The 18,136-nt window shown below is 35.9% G+C and overlaps 1 protein-coding gene across 18 annotated transcripts in view; it reads right to left on the bottom strand.

The window, feature by feature from the left end:
• The window catches only part of LOC118590901 (sarcolemma associated protein), a 129,197-nt gene that overhangs the window by 58,743 nt on the left and 52,318 nt on the right, over positions 1–18,136 (bottom strand). For all 18 annotated transcript variants that reach the window (XM_036198722.1, XM_036198720.1, XM_036198709.1 and 15 more), the window contains 6 exons: positions 12,172–12,244; positions 7,778–7,814; positions 5,208–5,270; positions 2,158–2,253; positions 1,819–1,890; positions 350–490 (listed from right to left, as the gene is read on the bottom strand). In XM_036198722.1, the coding sequence (XP_036054615.1) occupies positions 350–490; positions 1,819–1,890; positions 2,158–2,253; positions 5,208–5,270; positions 7,778–7,814; positions 12,172–12,244 (482 nt within the window). The remainder of the gene's footprint in view (positions 1–349; positions 491–1,818; positions 1,891–2,157; positions 2,254–5,207; positions 5,271–7,777; positions 7,815–12,171; positions 12,245–18,136) is intronic.

Consider the following 18,136-nt stretch of genomic DNA (forward strand, 5'->3'; position numbering starts at 1 on the left):
CTCAGTGACCATCCTCCACCAAAAGACAGCATACTTTTATGACAAAAGATCAATTCCCACCAGACGTCTTTAAATCCACTACTGGGGAGACAAAAGCAGGTACACATCTGTGAGTTTGGGGCCAGCCTGCTCTACATAGCAAGTTCCAAACTAAGCAAAGGTACATAGCTCAGTTCCCAGCATCCACATCAGATGGCTCAAAACTGCCTATAATTCCAAGTCCAATGGATCTAAGCCTCAGACCTCTGTAGACAACTTCACTTAGACACACATACCCATGCACATACTACACACAGACACATAATTTTTAAAATAAAATCTTTAAAAACACTAACAATGAAAATTATACCTCAACTTCTGAAAGTTTCCTAACCACTTCAATTTTCTCCTGAAGAACCCGCCTCAGGGACTCTTTGGCTGTTGTTTCATAGTTGTGTTTATCTTCTTGCAAAGCAATAAGTTCCTTCCGTAAACTATCTTCTGTTTGATTCTAGAATAGAAGACACTTCTATGACCCCTCAGTTACTTATGCCTTGAAAGAAATAAACACATTACAATACACTAAATTATATGTCAAGGTACCCCCAAAGCAAATGTTGGCCTACCATTAACTAAATCTGTATTGCAAAGTTGTACCAATAAGTTAGGCCTCCAGAAGTTATACTAACCCCAGCAGGAAAGAGCTAAGAGCACTAAGTTCTCTCTATTGAGATTAATTACTCATGGCCTGTGGAAGCCTTCATATTCCCACCTGTGAACAAAAGTCATTGCTATCAAAAGCACCACTGCTATAAAAAGCAAAAATTTTAGAACAATGGCTAAAACAAAAGAAGAGCATCATAAGGAAGACTCCAGGTCTGGAACAAGAAATACGTAAGATGAACATGGAGTGTCCTGTCCAGTATGGCCACAGGAAGCTATCAAAAGTTAGTTTAGTCAGAGAGCCAACCTTAAAAGGTTTACTCAGACAAAACTCTGGACAATTTGATCATCAGCAAAGATAATTACCACTACAGACTGAAATACACCAAATCTACTAAAATCTAAGCAAGAGAGAAAGCACTTCATTCTCCTTCATTGGTGGATAAAAAGGATATCAATTGATTCTTTTCATCTAGTAAATAATGGGCATGGTACTCATTCTGTTTTTCTGTAGAAAATGCACTTCAGGGTAACAAAATGGTTCATGAGAGAAAAGTTATCTTCAAAGAAGTTGCCCAGTTAAAGTAAATGAAGGAATTATAGAATTACATCACTACGTTAAAATCTTTAATGGAATAACGGACTGAGTGAAGAATCATCAATGAATGACAAAATCCTAAAAAGAAAACAATCTAATCATTATGCTGTTTTTGACTGAAGAACAACACTATCCATGAAGTCTTATTGAAAAAGAAAATGAAAAAACAACAAAAACAAAAAACAAGCACCATAACATCTAAACCAGACCAAATCTCTACTGTTTTATGCCTAGAGAAAGAACTTTAAAAGTGTTTTGATAACAATATAGACTGAGTCACATTCCAAGAAACAAGTAACCTCTTCAGTAAATAGCAACTGCAAAAGAAAAAGGAATTAGAACTGGGCACAGGTATGTATTACACAATTCTTCCTACTTATAGGTATGCTTGAATTTTTTTCATAACAAAGATGTAAAGGAATTGTGGAATTATATAAAGGTCTTAGCATACACTCAAATATCAAAAAAAAAAAAAGGGAGAAAGAAAAGAAAGAAAGAAAGAAAGAAAGAAAGAAAGAAAGAAAGAAAGAAACTATAGAACTGCGTTCTTCCTTATATACCTGAGATTAAATACATACTTTGGAGCATGCCTGCAATTGGTTTCCCATAACTTCTAACCGTGATAAGAGTCTATCTTCATCTATTAAAGCCTGTTGAAAAAAAATTAGATATAAATAAAAACCCAGAGTAACAAAAAAAAAAAAAAGCATGTATAACAGATTCTATTGCCAACAAAAGAAAATTAGAAAATGAATCAAGATCTGCTACAAAATGCTGTTTCAACATTTGTTCTTTAGTTAAGGAATAGCATGACTTCTATTTGCCAAAAATCTTAGTTTTAATTCATTCAACACATTAAAAAAAAAAAACTATTAAAACTGTTTAAGTGTTTCATGAATATAAAGTAAATGGAGTACCTGCCAACTGGTATCTGAAGCCTCTTGGGTGATAGCTAATAGCCGCTGAAGTGTGGCTAATTTCTGTTCCAACATCTGTTCCCGATGTAAGGCCTCCTAACATAAATCACAAAAGAAATTCTAATGAACTCAGTCAGCAGCATGATTCTTCTGAAGAATAACACTCAGTATAGTTTGAATATATTCTCATATTGCACCCTGGATGTAGCTCATTATTTTAGCCCATCTACAGGACTGCAAACACAGATGTAGTAGTAAACTTTTCCCTGGATGGAAAATAAGTTACTCATTTCTGTTTTCTTTTTAGTGGTAATTTACTAAAAGAATAAGTTTCAAAATGTAGATTAGAAAAACTGACAAATGTTACTGCTTCTGCTTATATTTCATAAATACACATTTTTATGAAATATTTATGTATCTTCAAACAAATGTATTTCAAACTAAGGCAAAACAATCTGGTCAGGATCAAAGATACTTTATAACAATTCTACAGCATAGCATCTAAAATAGTAATAGCATTTAGCTTTTCCTTTCTAATTTGGTATGTAAATATATGCCCCTATATTTAAAAGAAAGACTACTCACAGCTTATGGCATTTTCAGGTGTTCTGATTCTCCCTGATTATGTCATTGAGTAATTAATATTCAAAACATAAGAGCCCATTAATATGAGCTTAATATAATTAAGGGGTCAAAGGAACACATGAATATGATGAAAGACAGTGAAAAGCAAAACTACTACTCTGTAAACATCTGACCGCTGCTAACAGCATCCCCTTCACAGTCTGTGAAGGTGAAATGGTCACATCATTTAGCTGTGACTTTGGCTTCATCTTCTGACATTCCTGAAATACCCAAAGGACACCAGCATTCTATCTTTGAGCCACCTCAAAGAAAAGTATAAGCTTCAAATATTGCACTTAAGGTTTAAAACATTAATTTATTGGTCTCCACATCCTTGATAAACAATGACTAGGGAAAATCTTGCCTAATGTAGACTCAGAAGTACTTTGTGTTAATACAGACTAAGGAATCTAATAAAAAAAATCATCAGATAATCCATATTAAAATGGTTATTTATCATATTTTATTTTAAGCTCCTGAAATATTTTTAATATCCAGGAAGTAACAGATACAAAATATTTTACTGATAAAGCCATCAGCCAACCAAAGTTTTAGAAACTACCTCCACTAGGTGGTGCCATTACATCTTTTAAAAATTTCATTTCCATGAGTTTGTTAATTATGAACCAAAGTACAACAAATGTAGGTCTCCTGAAAATGATCTTTTAGATCTAAGGTATGAAATGCATCTATTTCAACCTCAAAGGGATCCCAGTTTACATTAGAGATTCATCATTTCAATAAGGATTATACAAGGACAAGAAAAAGGTGTGGAGGTGGGGGGAGAAGGGAACAATTCCTACCCAAGAGTTAACAAATAAGGATGGATGTTCAAAGAACTGACAGCAAAGGTGTAAAAGAATGAGAAGTATGAGAGTCTCATTCATGATGAGAAGCAACCACAGCACATAGAATCAGGCCAATCGTTTAATCTACATGGACATTGCTATTTCTCATGTCAGAAACGAAACATTAACCTTAATATTTTCTTCTGCCTCTCAGAGACCTACAAAAACTAATACATCTTCCCACTGAATAAAAATGGCCAATGACATTCACATCATTTATTTTATGTCTTGGGCACTACTCTAAGTGCTTTACTTATATTAATTCATATACCTTTCATAATGTGGAGAGGTGGTACTACTTATCAATTACCCTGCATGAGGAAAATGAGGTTCAAAGGCTTTTTTAAAGCCTTTAATCCAGCACTCAGGAGGCAGAGGCAGGCAGCTCTCTGAGTTTGAGGCCAGCTGGTCTACAAAGCCCAGGACAGCAAGGGCTACACAGAGAAATCCTCTCCAAAAACAAAAACAAACAAATAAACAAACTGTCTTGGGAGATGAGATGTTAAAGCCAGGGATCCAAAGTAGGTAAACTTGATCAGTTCTGGCTAGAAGAACTACTTCACTGATGTGCAAATGTGTAAACTAGTTTTCTATATAAGTACATGGTGCTTGGCGGAAAATGAGATCTAATTAATATGTTGGTTATCTCTGTACTTTTCCAGATGCACATGCCTTTAACTGCCCAAGTAACGAAAGGATGCAGGGTCACTGGTGTTGATTCAACAGTTTTAAAGGCAACTAAAAGCCTGCACAAATAAAACTATTCACTGAAGGCCACAAAACTGAGCAGAAAAACCAAGATCAAGATCAAAACTTCAACCCATAAACTTCTAAACCAAAATTTTCTTTAAACCATATTCCCTCATCATAATCCCCCCAGCAACCCAAAGCCATAATCCTGCCCAAATAAATGAAGAAAAGAAATAACACTTCTTTACTTTTAGAGTTGTATGTCTTTTTAAATAAAGAATTAAGTGCTCCAGGAGGCCATTCCAAGTAACTGCTCTGTGCTCTGGATCCAAAATTACAGTTCAAATGGGACTCTGAAGTCTAACTATCAAACTACTTCAAACTCAGACTATGCCTATGTTATACTGTGTAAATTCTTAACTCTTCCAGCCCCTTAGTTACTCCACATGGAAAAACAAGAATGAGTTATCTACATTCTTTACATAGCAGTAAAAACTGTTACATAGATTAAATGAATCAATGTAAGTCAAGTGCTAGAATGGAGTATGGCATCTAACAAATGCTATAAAATTATGTACTATTATCACACATCCAAAACCTGGACAAGTTTAATTATATTTAAAAACCACCTATGAATAGAGAATTACTTTGGAATCTCCTTGTACTGGAAGAAAAAATTTCTCTTGTACATAAGCTTATCTTCTCTAGACTCAACAATCCTGACTCCCTTTTCTTCTTGCGATCTAATTTTAAGCCTTCATGCTTCCTTTAAAAGATATTTCCTGTGTTCTTGTTTCCAGCCAATATTTTTGATTCTGTACTTACAAACTGACAAAATAAAATCTAAGTTACTTTTAAAGACTAAGAGTTCTGAAGATTTACTTTTACCTGTAGATACTGAGAAAGTTGGAATAGTTCCTGAGAGTACATACTTGGAGTGTTAGCAGCAACCTAGAAACAAAATAACCCAATATCAATAATCACAGAAAACATTACATTAAAAAAGCCAGGATTTGGGATTTAGCTCAGTGGTAGAGTGCTTGCCTAGCAAGTGTAAGGCCCTCGGTTCAATCCTCAGCTATGGGGGGAAAAAAAAAAAAAAAAGAAAAGCCATTAAGAGCCATCAAGATGGCTCAGCAAGTAAAGGCCCCTCCTGTCAAGCCTGACAACTTCAGTTTAATCCCCTGCTAGATAGTTTTATGTAAACTTGACACAGGCTAAGTCATCTGAGGGGGAACCTCAATGAAGAAAACGCCTCCATGAGATTGGGCTGTAGGCAGGCCTGTAGGGCATTTTCTCAGTTAGTGATCAGTGGGGGAGGGCCCAGCCCACAGTGGGTGGTGCCATCCCTGGGCTGCTGTCCTGGGTTCCATAAGAAAGCAGGCTGAGCAAGCCATGGGGAGCAAGATGGTAAGCAGTACTCCTCCGCATTGGCTCCTGCTCCAGGTTCCTTCCTGTCTGAGTTCCTGTCCTGACTTCCTTCAGTGATGAACAGTGATGTGGAAGTGTTGGTCATGGTGTTTATCGCAGCAACAGTAACACTAACTAGACAGTCCCCAATACCCACAAGATGAAAAGAGAGACACAATGCCTGCAGCTGTCCTCTCACCTCCACATGCACACAAATGAAATGCACTTAGAGAGGTGAAAACAAACAAGTCCACGAAATGTCTACAAATAAAATGTTTTAATTGATCTAGTCTGTTCTCAATTACTGTGTAAATTAGTTCTCAAGATATTTCTGCTGAATGTCTAGAATGTATAGATAGTATTACACCAATCATATCAGATTTATAAACAAGATGATTACTTGTGAAACTTTCCTTTATAAGTCAAATCACAAAAGTACTGAACCTTTTCATTACTGAGAAATAACTCCTAATCAATGCAGTAATTATGTTTTTCCTTTAAAATCCATCACTCATTACTTCATTAATGTCACAATTCATTTAGAAATAACAATATCCAAAATGTTACTTGGAAGCATGTGTCAGGATAGAGGATAACATAAAATTTTACTCTAGCCATAGATAGCCATAGATAATGAAAATATTTTATTATTTTAAGTAAAAGATAGAAAATAATCATGTTCAAAACTACAAGTCAATCTAACCACTCAGAACACAAAAGTATCAAAATTCATTTCAATGGGGACTTTTCAGGAATATCAGATACAGAGCCATGTCACTAAAAAAGAAAACACAGGACACAATAAGTAGCTGTAATATCTACTCATATTCTAGACACTAATAAGTTCTCTAAGTGTGCATACTTATCCTTTTTCATTGTTTGAAATTCGGTCTTGTTACACAGCCCTTTCGGGCCTGGTGCATGAACCCTTGTTTGAACTCACAGCTATCCTCCCATCTCAGCCTCCCAAGCACTAGAAATACAGGTATACACTATCATGTTCTGCTGATTTATTAATAATGTTACAGAATCACTCCTCATTAAGCTCACAAAGTATGTTTGCTAATACTCAGACTAAAAGAATTGGCATTTTTGAAGATCTAAATCAACAAATGCAGTTCTTGGTATCAGAGAAGTTGATGATAAATTACTTTTATTTCTAAAACAAGAATCTAAGAAACAACCTCAATTTAAAGTAGGTAACCATTATTAATCTTAACTAAAGAAAAAGTGTAAAATGTTTGTCCTCACATTTTAGTTATTTTTTACACACACACACACACACACACAAAAAAAAAAAAAAAAAAAAAAAAAAAATCCAGCAGACATGATAGTGCAACTGTAATCCCAGAACTTGGGAGGTGGAGGCAGGAAGATCAAGAAATGAACAAACAGCATCTTTGGCTATACAGTGAGTTCCTAACCACCCAAGGCTATGTGAAACCCTGTCTAAAAAACAAAGCAGAACAAAGCTCCCAATATCACAGTAATGTCAAATAGTAAAAAAAAAAAAAAAAAAAAAAAAAAAAAAAGCTTTGTTTTTTTGTTTTGCTTATTGATCACACTCTGTTATTCAGCAATGATACCTATAGTTTCAATGCACCATTACTCCTAACTATAATTTCTAATTAGGTGGTATCAAAACCGATGTCCAATGACATTAAAAGAATAATTTCCGTAAATCCTTATTTCAGAGCCATTGTGCTGTATGGGTAAATACTGAGTAAACTTCTTGGCTAGAAAGCTTTAGGAAATTCCTAGACAGAACTGTACTTCAGAATAAAAAGTAATAGTAAACATTACTTACCTCTGGCTAGGCGCAAAACCAGGTATATTTAGTCTACTCAGTCAGTAGTTTACCTGGGCTACAAAAGCTTTTTCTAAAGAAACATTCATTCCAAATTCTCCAAACAGTGAAGGTTATATTAACTACTTAGTTATATTTACTTCATTACAAAAACAGGAGTTTTTGGGGTAAAACATATTAAATAAAAACACGTCAGTGAAATGATATTTCAAATTTTGGAAAACAATCATTGACGACTTACTTTGTCAACAGGACTCGGTAATGGAGCATGGATGACACTGAAAAGTAAAATTTAGAATTTTTATCTAATTTCCTGAAAACAGAGGAAATGATTCTAGAGCACCAGAATATATTGTCATAAAACTCATGCATTTGCTCTTATATAATTGAAAGAATATGAATTATCTTTCTTAAAAAACAAACTAATATATACATAAACCTACTTTATACTCATTATTCTTAAAGTAAATTTCAATTCCAAATGTATTAAACGTCTTTTGAGGACCCAATATTTACTGAGTTCTGTGATGATTCCCTTATTTTTACCATTTCAACACATTAAAATACCTTTTAAAGTATACATTTTATTTGTAACATACATTATCAAAAAATAAATACTCGTGGGTAGAAATTCTTAGTAAGTAAAAGCTCATTCAGAAAAAAAAGTTATAATTGGAAAATTGCTCTAAGTGAAAAACAACTTGAGCTGTCCAAACAGTGGTAACTGTTCTTCCCTAGCCATCTTAGGACTAGATCAAAGTTCACATGTATGCATGAAACTCAACTCCACAGCAAACACAACCACAGGTCATTAACTGACACTAATTTCCTCTGGGGCCTGACACAGAACGCGACAGAGAAGCAGCAGCAGTCAAGCATGCAGGCTCAGAAAGTACACCAACTAGACCAAACTGGCTCTACTTCCCAGCTACAGGCAAAGTAATGCAGATAGGCCTCGTGCTCTCACCTATGAAGTGGCCCTACAGCGTTCTTTTAAGTACTAAATGTGTGGATATAAACAAGTAGCTTAAAACAATGCCTTGGAACAGTAACCAATCAATTACTACCTTCTACTCCCAGGAGAAATGTGCAGCTCAGGAAGCCAGCATCCCTATTTACAAAGCCCTGTAAGATACCGTATGTGTCTTGAAGGCCACCTATGTCCCCTACGCGTCACATCTTTAAAAACAATCTAGTGACAGCCAGATGGTTGAATGGGTAAAGTTCTCAGACTCAACTAGTAAAGCTTGTGTGACTGCTGAGAAACTGGCCTGGTATGGCATATACAGGGAAGGGTTGAGTACCAGTACCCATTTTCTACACACAGGATACTTCAGGAATTATGATCAATTCACCCCTACATCCACAGAACCTATCTCAAGGCCTTAACAAACTTGATGCCTAGTGAAGGTTTTTTAAGTTGTAACTACATTTATTCTTTTCCACTTGTAAAACTAAAATAGATGCTTTAAACATAAGTTAATTTTTCTTGACTGTACAGGCAATATATACAGAAAATGGAAAATGTGTAAAATATAAAAAGCTAAAATTACTCAATCCTAGCACCCAGAAATAACCACTTTTTGTATATATCCCTTTTTCTGTCAATATGTATATATAATGACATTAACTCAAAAACCCTAAATGAGCTTTAAAAAAAACCCAAATAGAGCTTTAAAAATTTGGTTTTCTTAGTCACCCAAGAAGAAATTCTTCTGTTCTCATGAAATGCGGTTAGCAAACAAATGGCTAAAAAAGTCAAATAACACAATCTGCAAATATATTTGTTTTTTACAAAAATTATACCGGATATAGGTGTATTTGGTCTGAATCGTTGAAAAACTTTTTGTGTATATATTAGGTATAACAAGGCAATGTTAGAAAGTAAAAACTGTTATTGAGTGTTGCAGTTGTAAAGTTATAGGCAACTTCTATTTCTGTTATTAGAAAATTATAAAATAGAACAAAAACTAAGAAACAATCAGAATTACCTACTGACGATCTTAAAAACCCTATACACAAATTATCAAAATTGATTTTAAAACCATTCTTCAGTATACATATATTTTACCATTTATTAAAGACAAAGCAAAATTTTATACTGGTTTGATGACCACACTTTGGTTAATTTTACACAGGAATTAAATCCTGGATGAATAGTTTATGCTGTAGAGTGTAGAACATCCTCAGGTTTCCTAAGCAAGGTTGAAATGTTGATTTTAATCATTTATGCTGTGAATTCTGCTTTGCAGATTCACATAGTACAAAATGAGAGATGTATGTTTAGGGCCATTTCAGAAATTGTCTGAAACCTGTCCTAATCCCAAGTCAAAATTGAATCAATTACATTAATTAACAAAAAAAAAAAAAAAAAAACCTATACACTATTTACACAATGGACTTGGCATTCTTGATGTATTCAGCCATTTAAACTGCTAATTAAAATTAGATTACAATAACAGCAGTCAATGTTTATCTCAGATTTATTATCTAATAGATACCATGCTAAGTTCTTCAAATATACAATTACATGTAAGCCTCATAATCATGATCAGTAACTAACATGATTTATCTTTCCACTTCAGATAGAAAAGTAAGGCCTGAAAAGTCAGAGCCCGTAGAGTCAAGCTTTCCCTAACTATCTACCCTAAAGTCTATTCAGATATTCATCCAGCTTTAAAGAATTTTTTATTCTAAACTAGAAGCAAAATTAATATTTAATAGCTCCTTAAAAACAGGGGCTAGGGAAATCCTTTAGTAGGTAAATTCCCTGCTGCTCAAGCTTGAGGACTGGAGTTCAATTCCCAGAGCCCTTGTAAAAGTTGGGTGCTATGGCATGCTTGTAACCTCAGCACCTGGCAGGTGAGGACAGGGGCCAGTCTTGCTGAATCAACAAGCCCTAGTCCAATGAGATCCTGTCTAAAAACAAGGGGCACAGCCCCTGAGGATTAACACCTGAAGCTGTCCTCTGCTCCACATGCAGGCAATACAGGCATGCATGCATACAACCAACATTCACACACACAGTCATTAAACAAGGGGAGAGATGAGAATAAAATGAGAAATAGTAAAAGGGACTTGGGAAAATGAGGGAATTTACTGAAAAGTCTTCAAAATTTTTACATATGGCTGATGAGATAGCTTAGTAGGTGAAGCATTTGTCAGAGAAGCATGAGGGCCTGAGTCTGACTACCCAGCACGTGTGTAAAGCCAATATGTCTGAAACCCCAACGCTCCTCCAGCAATCTGGAAGTGGAAAGTGAAGAATCCTTGGGAGCTTGGGTGACAGCTAGCCTAGGGCACATGGTGCCAAACACAAAATCCTGCCTCAAACAAGCTGGAAATCAAGCACCAACACCAAGGTTGTCCTCTGACCTCCACACTCACCATGACACACATGTACACGAACACACACACATACACACAAAGATAAGAAGACCTACATATTCTACTAGATGGAACCTAGGAACACAGGAGACATGCATGACTGCTCAAACCTTTTAACTCTAATCAAAATGATCTCCTATCAACTGCAAAGACTAGTCTTTAAAAAGCTGTAAGTCATTGGTGGATTGATTATTCTATGACTGAAAGCTCAATTCTTGACTCATAAAGGCTTTGTTATGTTGAAGTTCTTGACGTTTACTGAAATTCAAATAAACTATGATTACATTTTAATAAACTGTAATTAAAATAAATAGTATTTTAAATTTCAACTGTTTTACAAATCTGTTTTGCATCATCTAGCCATAAAACTAAAGTGGGAAAAAAAAAACTATGGTAGGTCCCAACGAAAAGCATAAAATATGTAGTTCTAATGACAGACAGGGAGAGATTACAGTAAAGGACCTGCTCTTTCTGCTTTATCTTTCTTTCCTATTCACTATTCGCTTCTCCTTCAACTTTAGGTATTTTGGCATAAATCAAAACAATTTAAACCACTAGTAGAAAGCAGACTGAAATAGCAGGAAACTCCTTTGAAGCAAGGAAACAAGCAGTTAGCATATTCAAGCCTTTCCCTAAATAAAAACAAACAAAAAAGCATTAATATTTAAATACTGCCCTGCGCCTTCCATACTTCACAATGATAATCTGTAAAAAGCACAGAATGTACTTAAATTTACATTTTAAACTTTAGACTTCATGACACAACTTGATATTGCTTCATATAAAACATAAAAGACAATTTTGGGGGAAATTCTTTAAACTCTCATTAAAAAAATACTAACTATATTAACATCTTCAAGTTCTGAAAGAATATGACACTGACATTAACTCCACAGGCAATCACAGTCTAAAAAGCTCTATATTAAATATATATCAAAAAGAACACAGTTATTATTCTCCAGTAACTAAAATATCCTAAATATTGTAAAAAAAAAAAAAACTAATTATCTATTCAAATATATACTGTAAATTTGAAAATAAAACCTTTACCTCTGATGCAATATTACTTACTACATTTTTAAATAATAAAAGAAGTAGTTAAAACTAAAGTATAAAATATGCCCAAAGGTACTATATCAATTTTCTAATATATTACAGTAATCTTGTAGTATTAGCGGTATAGCATCACTATGAATATTACCAACTAAGATAATTAATCCAAAACTTCACAGCACTAATTATACTCACTCTGAGCGGAGCCGGGCTTCCATACCATCTGGTAGAAAAAGTTTTATTGTGGAAACAATACACCCATGGGTAACTGGTTAAAACAAATAAAATAATTGTTTAAAAATATGAAGCTTTGTGGGTCTCATATCTAAACTTGTATTTCATTCTTAAAAATAATAATTTCTAGGAAAGCAAATAAATTTAGTGGTTTAATGACAGTATCTACTACCTTAAAAAACTTCCAATTCCTTAACAGACACTGAAAAGTCAACTGTCGAGTGAAATAATAAGAGTAAAAAGGGATAAAACAGCTTTGTCCCAGTTTGCAGACATCACACCTAGTCTACTGCCCTTTACAAAGTAATCCTTATTCTTAGTTCTCTGTCTCCAATCTGTCTCTCAACCACACCTCATAAGACTTTAATGTTCTGTGTGTACAGTTTAGGAATATGTTAATCATCTCCCCTACCACGTTATAGGCAAGACTATCAAGACCGCTGGCCAGTGAGGGTGCCTGTCTGATTCCTCCAGTGCACAGTTGCTATGACTCACACAGGAGGCTCTCCAGGACAGCTTTATATGGTTACTGTTACTCCATCCCCAATACCTGTTGATAAACCACAGCAGTCTCTCTGCACACAACTCCTAAGAGTCTTCTCATTCCTTTTCCTATTGATAGTTTTGAGAGACAAATCTCCCACAGGCAGCAACTCTATGGATCATTGTGTCTTATATAGAAAAAAAAAAAATGCTTCCTAATTTAAAGATTGATAGTTTTGACTTCTCTGTTCTTAGAATACTGCATCATGGATGGTTGAACACATTTGTTTATTAAACTGACTTAAAACAGACAAAAACACACTGTATAATGATTTTAAGAGTAGTGCTTTCTGTGGCTATATATGTCTGTCAAAACTCACTGAGTCTTACAAGTAAAACAGGCATATATTTATTTATACTTCAATAAAACTATTTTAACAATAAGTATTGCTTTAGGGTTATAATATGTTGAACAATTACAACCATAGCATCAAGATGGTAGTAATACAAAGTAATGTGGCCATCATTGGGAAATGTATATTAAATAAATTTAAGGAATTCAGCACAGTATGGTCAATATTTGTCTTTATTAGCTGATTATATTTAAAAGGCACTAACAGAGACAAAGAACTATTTACTGGACAGTCTCCTCAGTTCTGCCTGGAATAGCCATCATTGTCACTAATCAACTGGCTTCTTCCTTCCTTCTCTCCACATCCTCTAAGCTGCTGCGGCCAGTCTCTCATACACAGGCAGGTTACATGCAATCTCCAGACATCTTACTGTTTATGACCCCATTTTTACACATCCTACTGTGACAGTCTTTATTTCCTCACTAATACCACCAAAAGCTATTTTTTTCTTTTAGGAAGCAGCACTCCTCATGGCCTCTACATCAATTCCTGCCTCCAGTTTCCTGCCTTGAGTTCCTGCCCTGATTTCCCTGCATGATGAACTACAAGTTGTCAGGTGGATTAAACTCTTCTTCCCAAACTGCTCTCAACAGAAGCCCTAAGACAAGCAGTGAGTGCTCTGTCCAGCCCGTGCTGGAGTTCTCAGCTGGGGAAAGACTTGCATCCTTCTTCTGGTCCTAACTGTTGATACAAAGGAGCCAAATAAAAGCAAAATGTTCCACCATTCTAGCAGTCAGATCCCTAGTGCTGGAAGCCTGACCCATTAGTACCTAACTCTTCATGTCCCTGGCATTTCATCCCAAATAGCTGCTCTTGGTGAAGACAGGTGATATTCTAAAACTTATGACTTCAACTCCTGTAAGTACCACTAATTAAATGTGTAAGTTCTCAAAAAAAAAAAAAAAAAAAAAAAAATGAACATGTGGAAGTGGTAAAAGTAGCACAGCTATTTTAAGGGCATTACCAGGGGAAGAACAAAAGAAGATAATGGGTGAATAGAACCAAGTATTTCAGATACATGTATGAAATGTCATAATGAAATACATTATTATGTGTAATTAAAATATGCTAGCAAAAAACTTTTTGGTTGTGAGCCTAGTCTTTAACGGCTGAGCCATCTCTCCAGCCCAGTTCTTTGCTGGGGCGGTGGTGGCGCACGCCTTTAATCCCAGCACTTGGGAGGCAGAGTCAGGCGGATCTCTGTGATTTCGAGGCCAGCCTGGTCTACAGAGCGAGTTCCAGGAAAGGTTCCAAAGCTACAGAGACCCTGTCTCAAAAAACAAAAAACAAAAAAAACAAAAAAAAAAAAAAACTTTTTATAAATTTACAACAAAAGGTAAAATAGGTGGATGAGCTACAGAATAAAACTGCAGTACCAGAGCCAACATGTGATATATCACATCAGGAATTCTATTCATCAGCTAAATTAAAGTTCAGTAAATGGACTGATATATAAATCAACGGAGTGAACCAAGTACTAGAAGTCCATGTCTAAGTACAGCCAACCCTTCTGTGAAGAGACTTCATGTCAACTAGATACACAGGTGTGTAGAAAACTTAGTAATCTTTTGGATTTGCAATAGGCAAGTATTTAAAGCAATGTGATAGGCATATTTTAATATTTGTATTAATCAACTCAGTACAATAGAATTTCCCAAAATATAGTGCTAAAAAGTGTTAACCAAAAAGTAATTGGAAGCTAGGCAGTGGTGGTGCACACCTTTAATCCCAGCACTCAGGAGGCAGTGGCAGGTGGATCTCTGTGAGTTGAACGCCAGCCTGGTCTACAGAGTGAATTCCAGGACAGCCAGGGCTGTACAGAGAAACCCTGTCTCAAAAAAAACAAGAAAAAAAAAAAAAAAAAAAAAAAACACAAAAAAAAGGAATTGGGGGTCAAATGAGTTTGTGAAACACTGTGTTAAAAGAAGTTTTAAATGTTTTTATGTGTATTAATTCTGAGCTTTCTTTGGGGATGAGGAAACAGAAAAAGCTGGAATACTGCTCAATGGTAGAGCAATTGCCTTGCTCTACAAGGCCCTACATTCAATTCCCAAGACAGAAACGAAAACTAAAAGAGTATTTGTATAGCATGAAGATATATTTTCCAGCCGGGCAGCGGTGGCACATGCCTTTAATCCCAGCACTCGGGAGGCAGAGGCAGGCGGATCTCTGTGAGTTCGAGGCCAGCCTGGGCTACAGAGTGAGTTCCAGGAAAGTTGCAAAGCTACACAGAGAAACCATGTCTCGAAAAACCCAAAAAACAAACGAACAAACAAAAAGATATATTTTCCATGCTTATCACCCCCTTGCCTTCTTTCAAAAACACAGAGAACCTGATTATTATGAAGGAAATACTTAGGATAATAATGTTCTAAAGAAGTCTATAAATATTTTAAACATATTTTGCTCTCAAAATCACCACAAAAATTATCACTATATTTCCAACTCAAGGACTAAATGTAAAGCATGTCATTTAAAAAGTTTGTCCAGAAAGGAAAGGGAGCATCAGAACATTGCCACATTAAATATACACAGATATTCTAAATCACATACAAACTTCATCAGTGTTAAATATGAAGAACAGGTATGTCCAATGGAGGCAGTAACAGACATGTGGAAGAACTATTTACCATAACTCTGCGGATGCAGACTACCAGAGATTACAGTAACACTAAGAGCTGACTGCCGCTGGGTTTCCTTCCTCTAGTATCAATACAGGCTGTTTATTTTGGTTTTGAGATCTATTTACTCTGTGGTACGCATTCAGCCTCTTGCTGCCTCCTCACACAAATGCCCCTTAGGGGACCCATGTTCAGTGTGACTGGTTTAAAAGCTTCTGAAGGCCCTGGAAAGGGAAAGAAACATTCTGTCCGGCTCGGCCTCCAGTGCAGTACTGGTCTACACTTAGCCTGAAGGAGCGCAAGAAGACCTGCAACAGCAGGAAGGGCAACAGAATCCCCAAAAATCTATGAAACCTTTAAAAAACACCATCTGAATCAGGTATTCATTTTTCCAGACTGAAAAGTTTGCATTAATTGATTTTTAGCATTTAAGGTAAAATAATTGTTAGGAACTTTCTATCTTTCAGTTTTCTACTTTAGAAGTCTTCTAATCCTTAGGCTTTAGGAGTTAGAAGAGCAGACAAAGATGGGTGAATCAACAGTGCTTTTGTTCTAAATTTAAATTAATATTCTATCATTCGGTTTTCTCTTGATAACTGTAGTTCAATCATCACAAGCTTTCAACCTTCAACTACTTTTTTAAAAAGATGCGTGTTTTAATTATGTGCATAGCGTGCGGGTATGTAGACATGAATGCAGGTGCCTGAGGAGTCCAGAAGAAGGTATCAGATAACCTGGAGCTGGAGTCACGTCTGTGATTGAACACCTGATGTGGGCACTGGGAACTGAACGCTGGCTCTCTTTAAGAGCAATGCATACAATTAACCACGGAACCACCTCTCCAGCCTCTTCAACTGCTTTCTTTTTTGAACTCAGGTATAACTGAGGTTTGTTGTGGTAGTTGTTTTTTTTTCTAAGTACTGGAGATTAAATTAGAACTGCACGCATACCTGCAAGCATTCTACCAATGAACTACTCCCTTACCAACCAACCAAGCTATACTTCTTACAGGACAAGAAATATGAGAGTTCTTATTCTTTCTCATTATTTACCTGTTTTCAAAATGATAAATAGATTTCTTCTAAGTTCTTACAAAAGTAATAAAAAAAATATCAATTTTCCCTTTTAGTTTTAATGCAAGCTCATCAACTTGAACATACTTCAACCCAATACTGTTATCATTTGATGTTCAAAATGCCTGTCTTTCACAGTTAGAGACTCACTCATGTTAATTTCTAGAAGTCCTTTTAATGGGAGGCCAGCAATCTTAGATAAATAACTTTACTGATATGATACAAATCTTCCAGGCTCAATGTGTGTATTCACTGACCTGGACAAAGATCTGCTGTTTCTCCAACAAGTTTTATTACTTCCTAGTGGTAAAGTCATTTTTCTCATTATATAGATTTCACTTCTTTATTTCTCTTAGCATACCATGAGTAATATTACTACTGGCTTATTCTTTTTGTTGGCCATGAGATGTGGGAGTTCTCTGGGTTTATCTACTTGCTCAATAAATATTCACTGAGAAATTGCTGGCTACAAAGCAGTAGCTGAGAATAATGTTGAAAACGATGAGTATGACTAGGTCCTTGCCCTTAAGAAGATCTCAACAAGGAAACAGACCAGACATATAAATAAAAAGATATAAATAAAAAGGAAGGATCATAGCACTGTAAGAAATAAAAACCAACATGGGAATTTGTAGTAAGCAAGGGAAGGGAAGAAGATATATATTGAAAGGAACAAACTTCGGGCGGTGGTAGCGCAGGCCTTTAATCCCAGCACTCGGGAGGCAGAGCCAGGCGGATCTCTGTGAGTTCGAGGCCAACCTGGGCTACCAAGTGAGCTCCAGAAAAGGTGCAAAGCTACACAGAGAAACCCTGTCTCGAAAAACCAAAAAAAAGAAAAAGAAAGGAACAAACAAAACAAGATTAGAAAGCTGGAAATGGAAGTAAAGGCAAAAAGAAAAAAGTGTTAGGGATTAAAAAGAAAAAAAAAGAAAGCACACATAAAGAAGACAGCTGGAATAGGCTGGGGACAAGAAATAACGAATGTGCTCAAGAGATAGAGGCAGATAGGTCTCTCACAAGTTCAAGACCAGCCTGTTTTACATAGGAAGTTTCAGGCCAGCCAGGGCTACAGGAGATCCTGTCTGAAGAAAAGAGGAAGAAGTGAAAGAATTAGTAAAGAATGGGGGACTGGAGAGGGGCTCCACAATCAGAGCACTTGCTGTTCTTCAGAGGACCTGAGCTCTAGTCCCAGCACCCATACTATGCAGCTCACAACCACCTACAACTCCAGCTCCAAGGATCCTACATCTTTGGCCTCCACAGGTACATGCACATAGGTGGCAAACAGACACAAATATGTAATGGTTTAAAAGGAGAATGTACAGTTCAAGGCCTT

This window comes from Onychomys torridus, chromosome 9, assembly GCF_903995425.1.
Source record: "Onychomys torridus chromosome 9, mOncTor1.1, whole genome shotgun sequence".
Classification (NCBI taxonomy): Eukaryota; Metazoa; Chordata; class Mammalia; order Rodentia; family Cricetidae; genus Onychomys; species Onychomys torridus.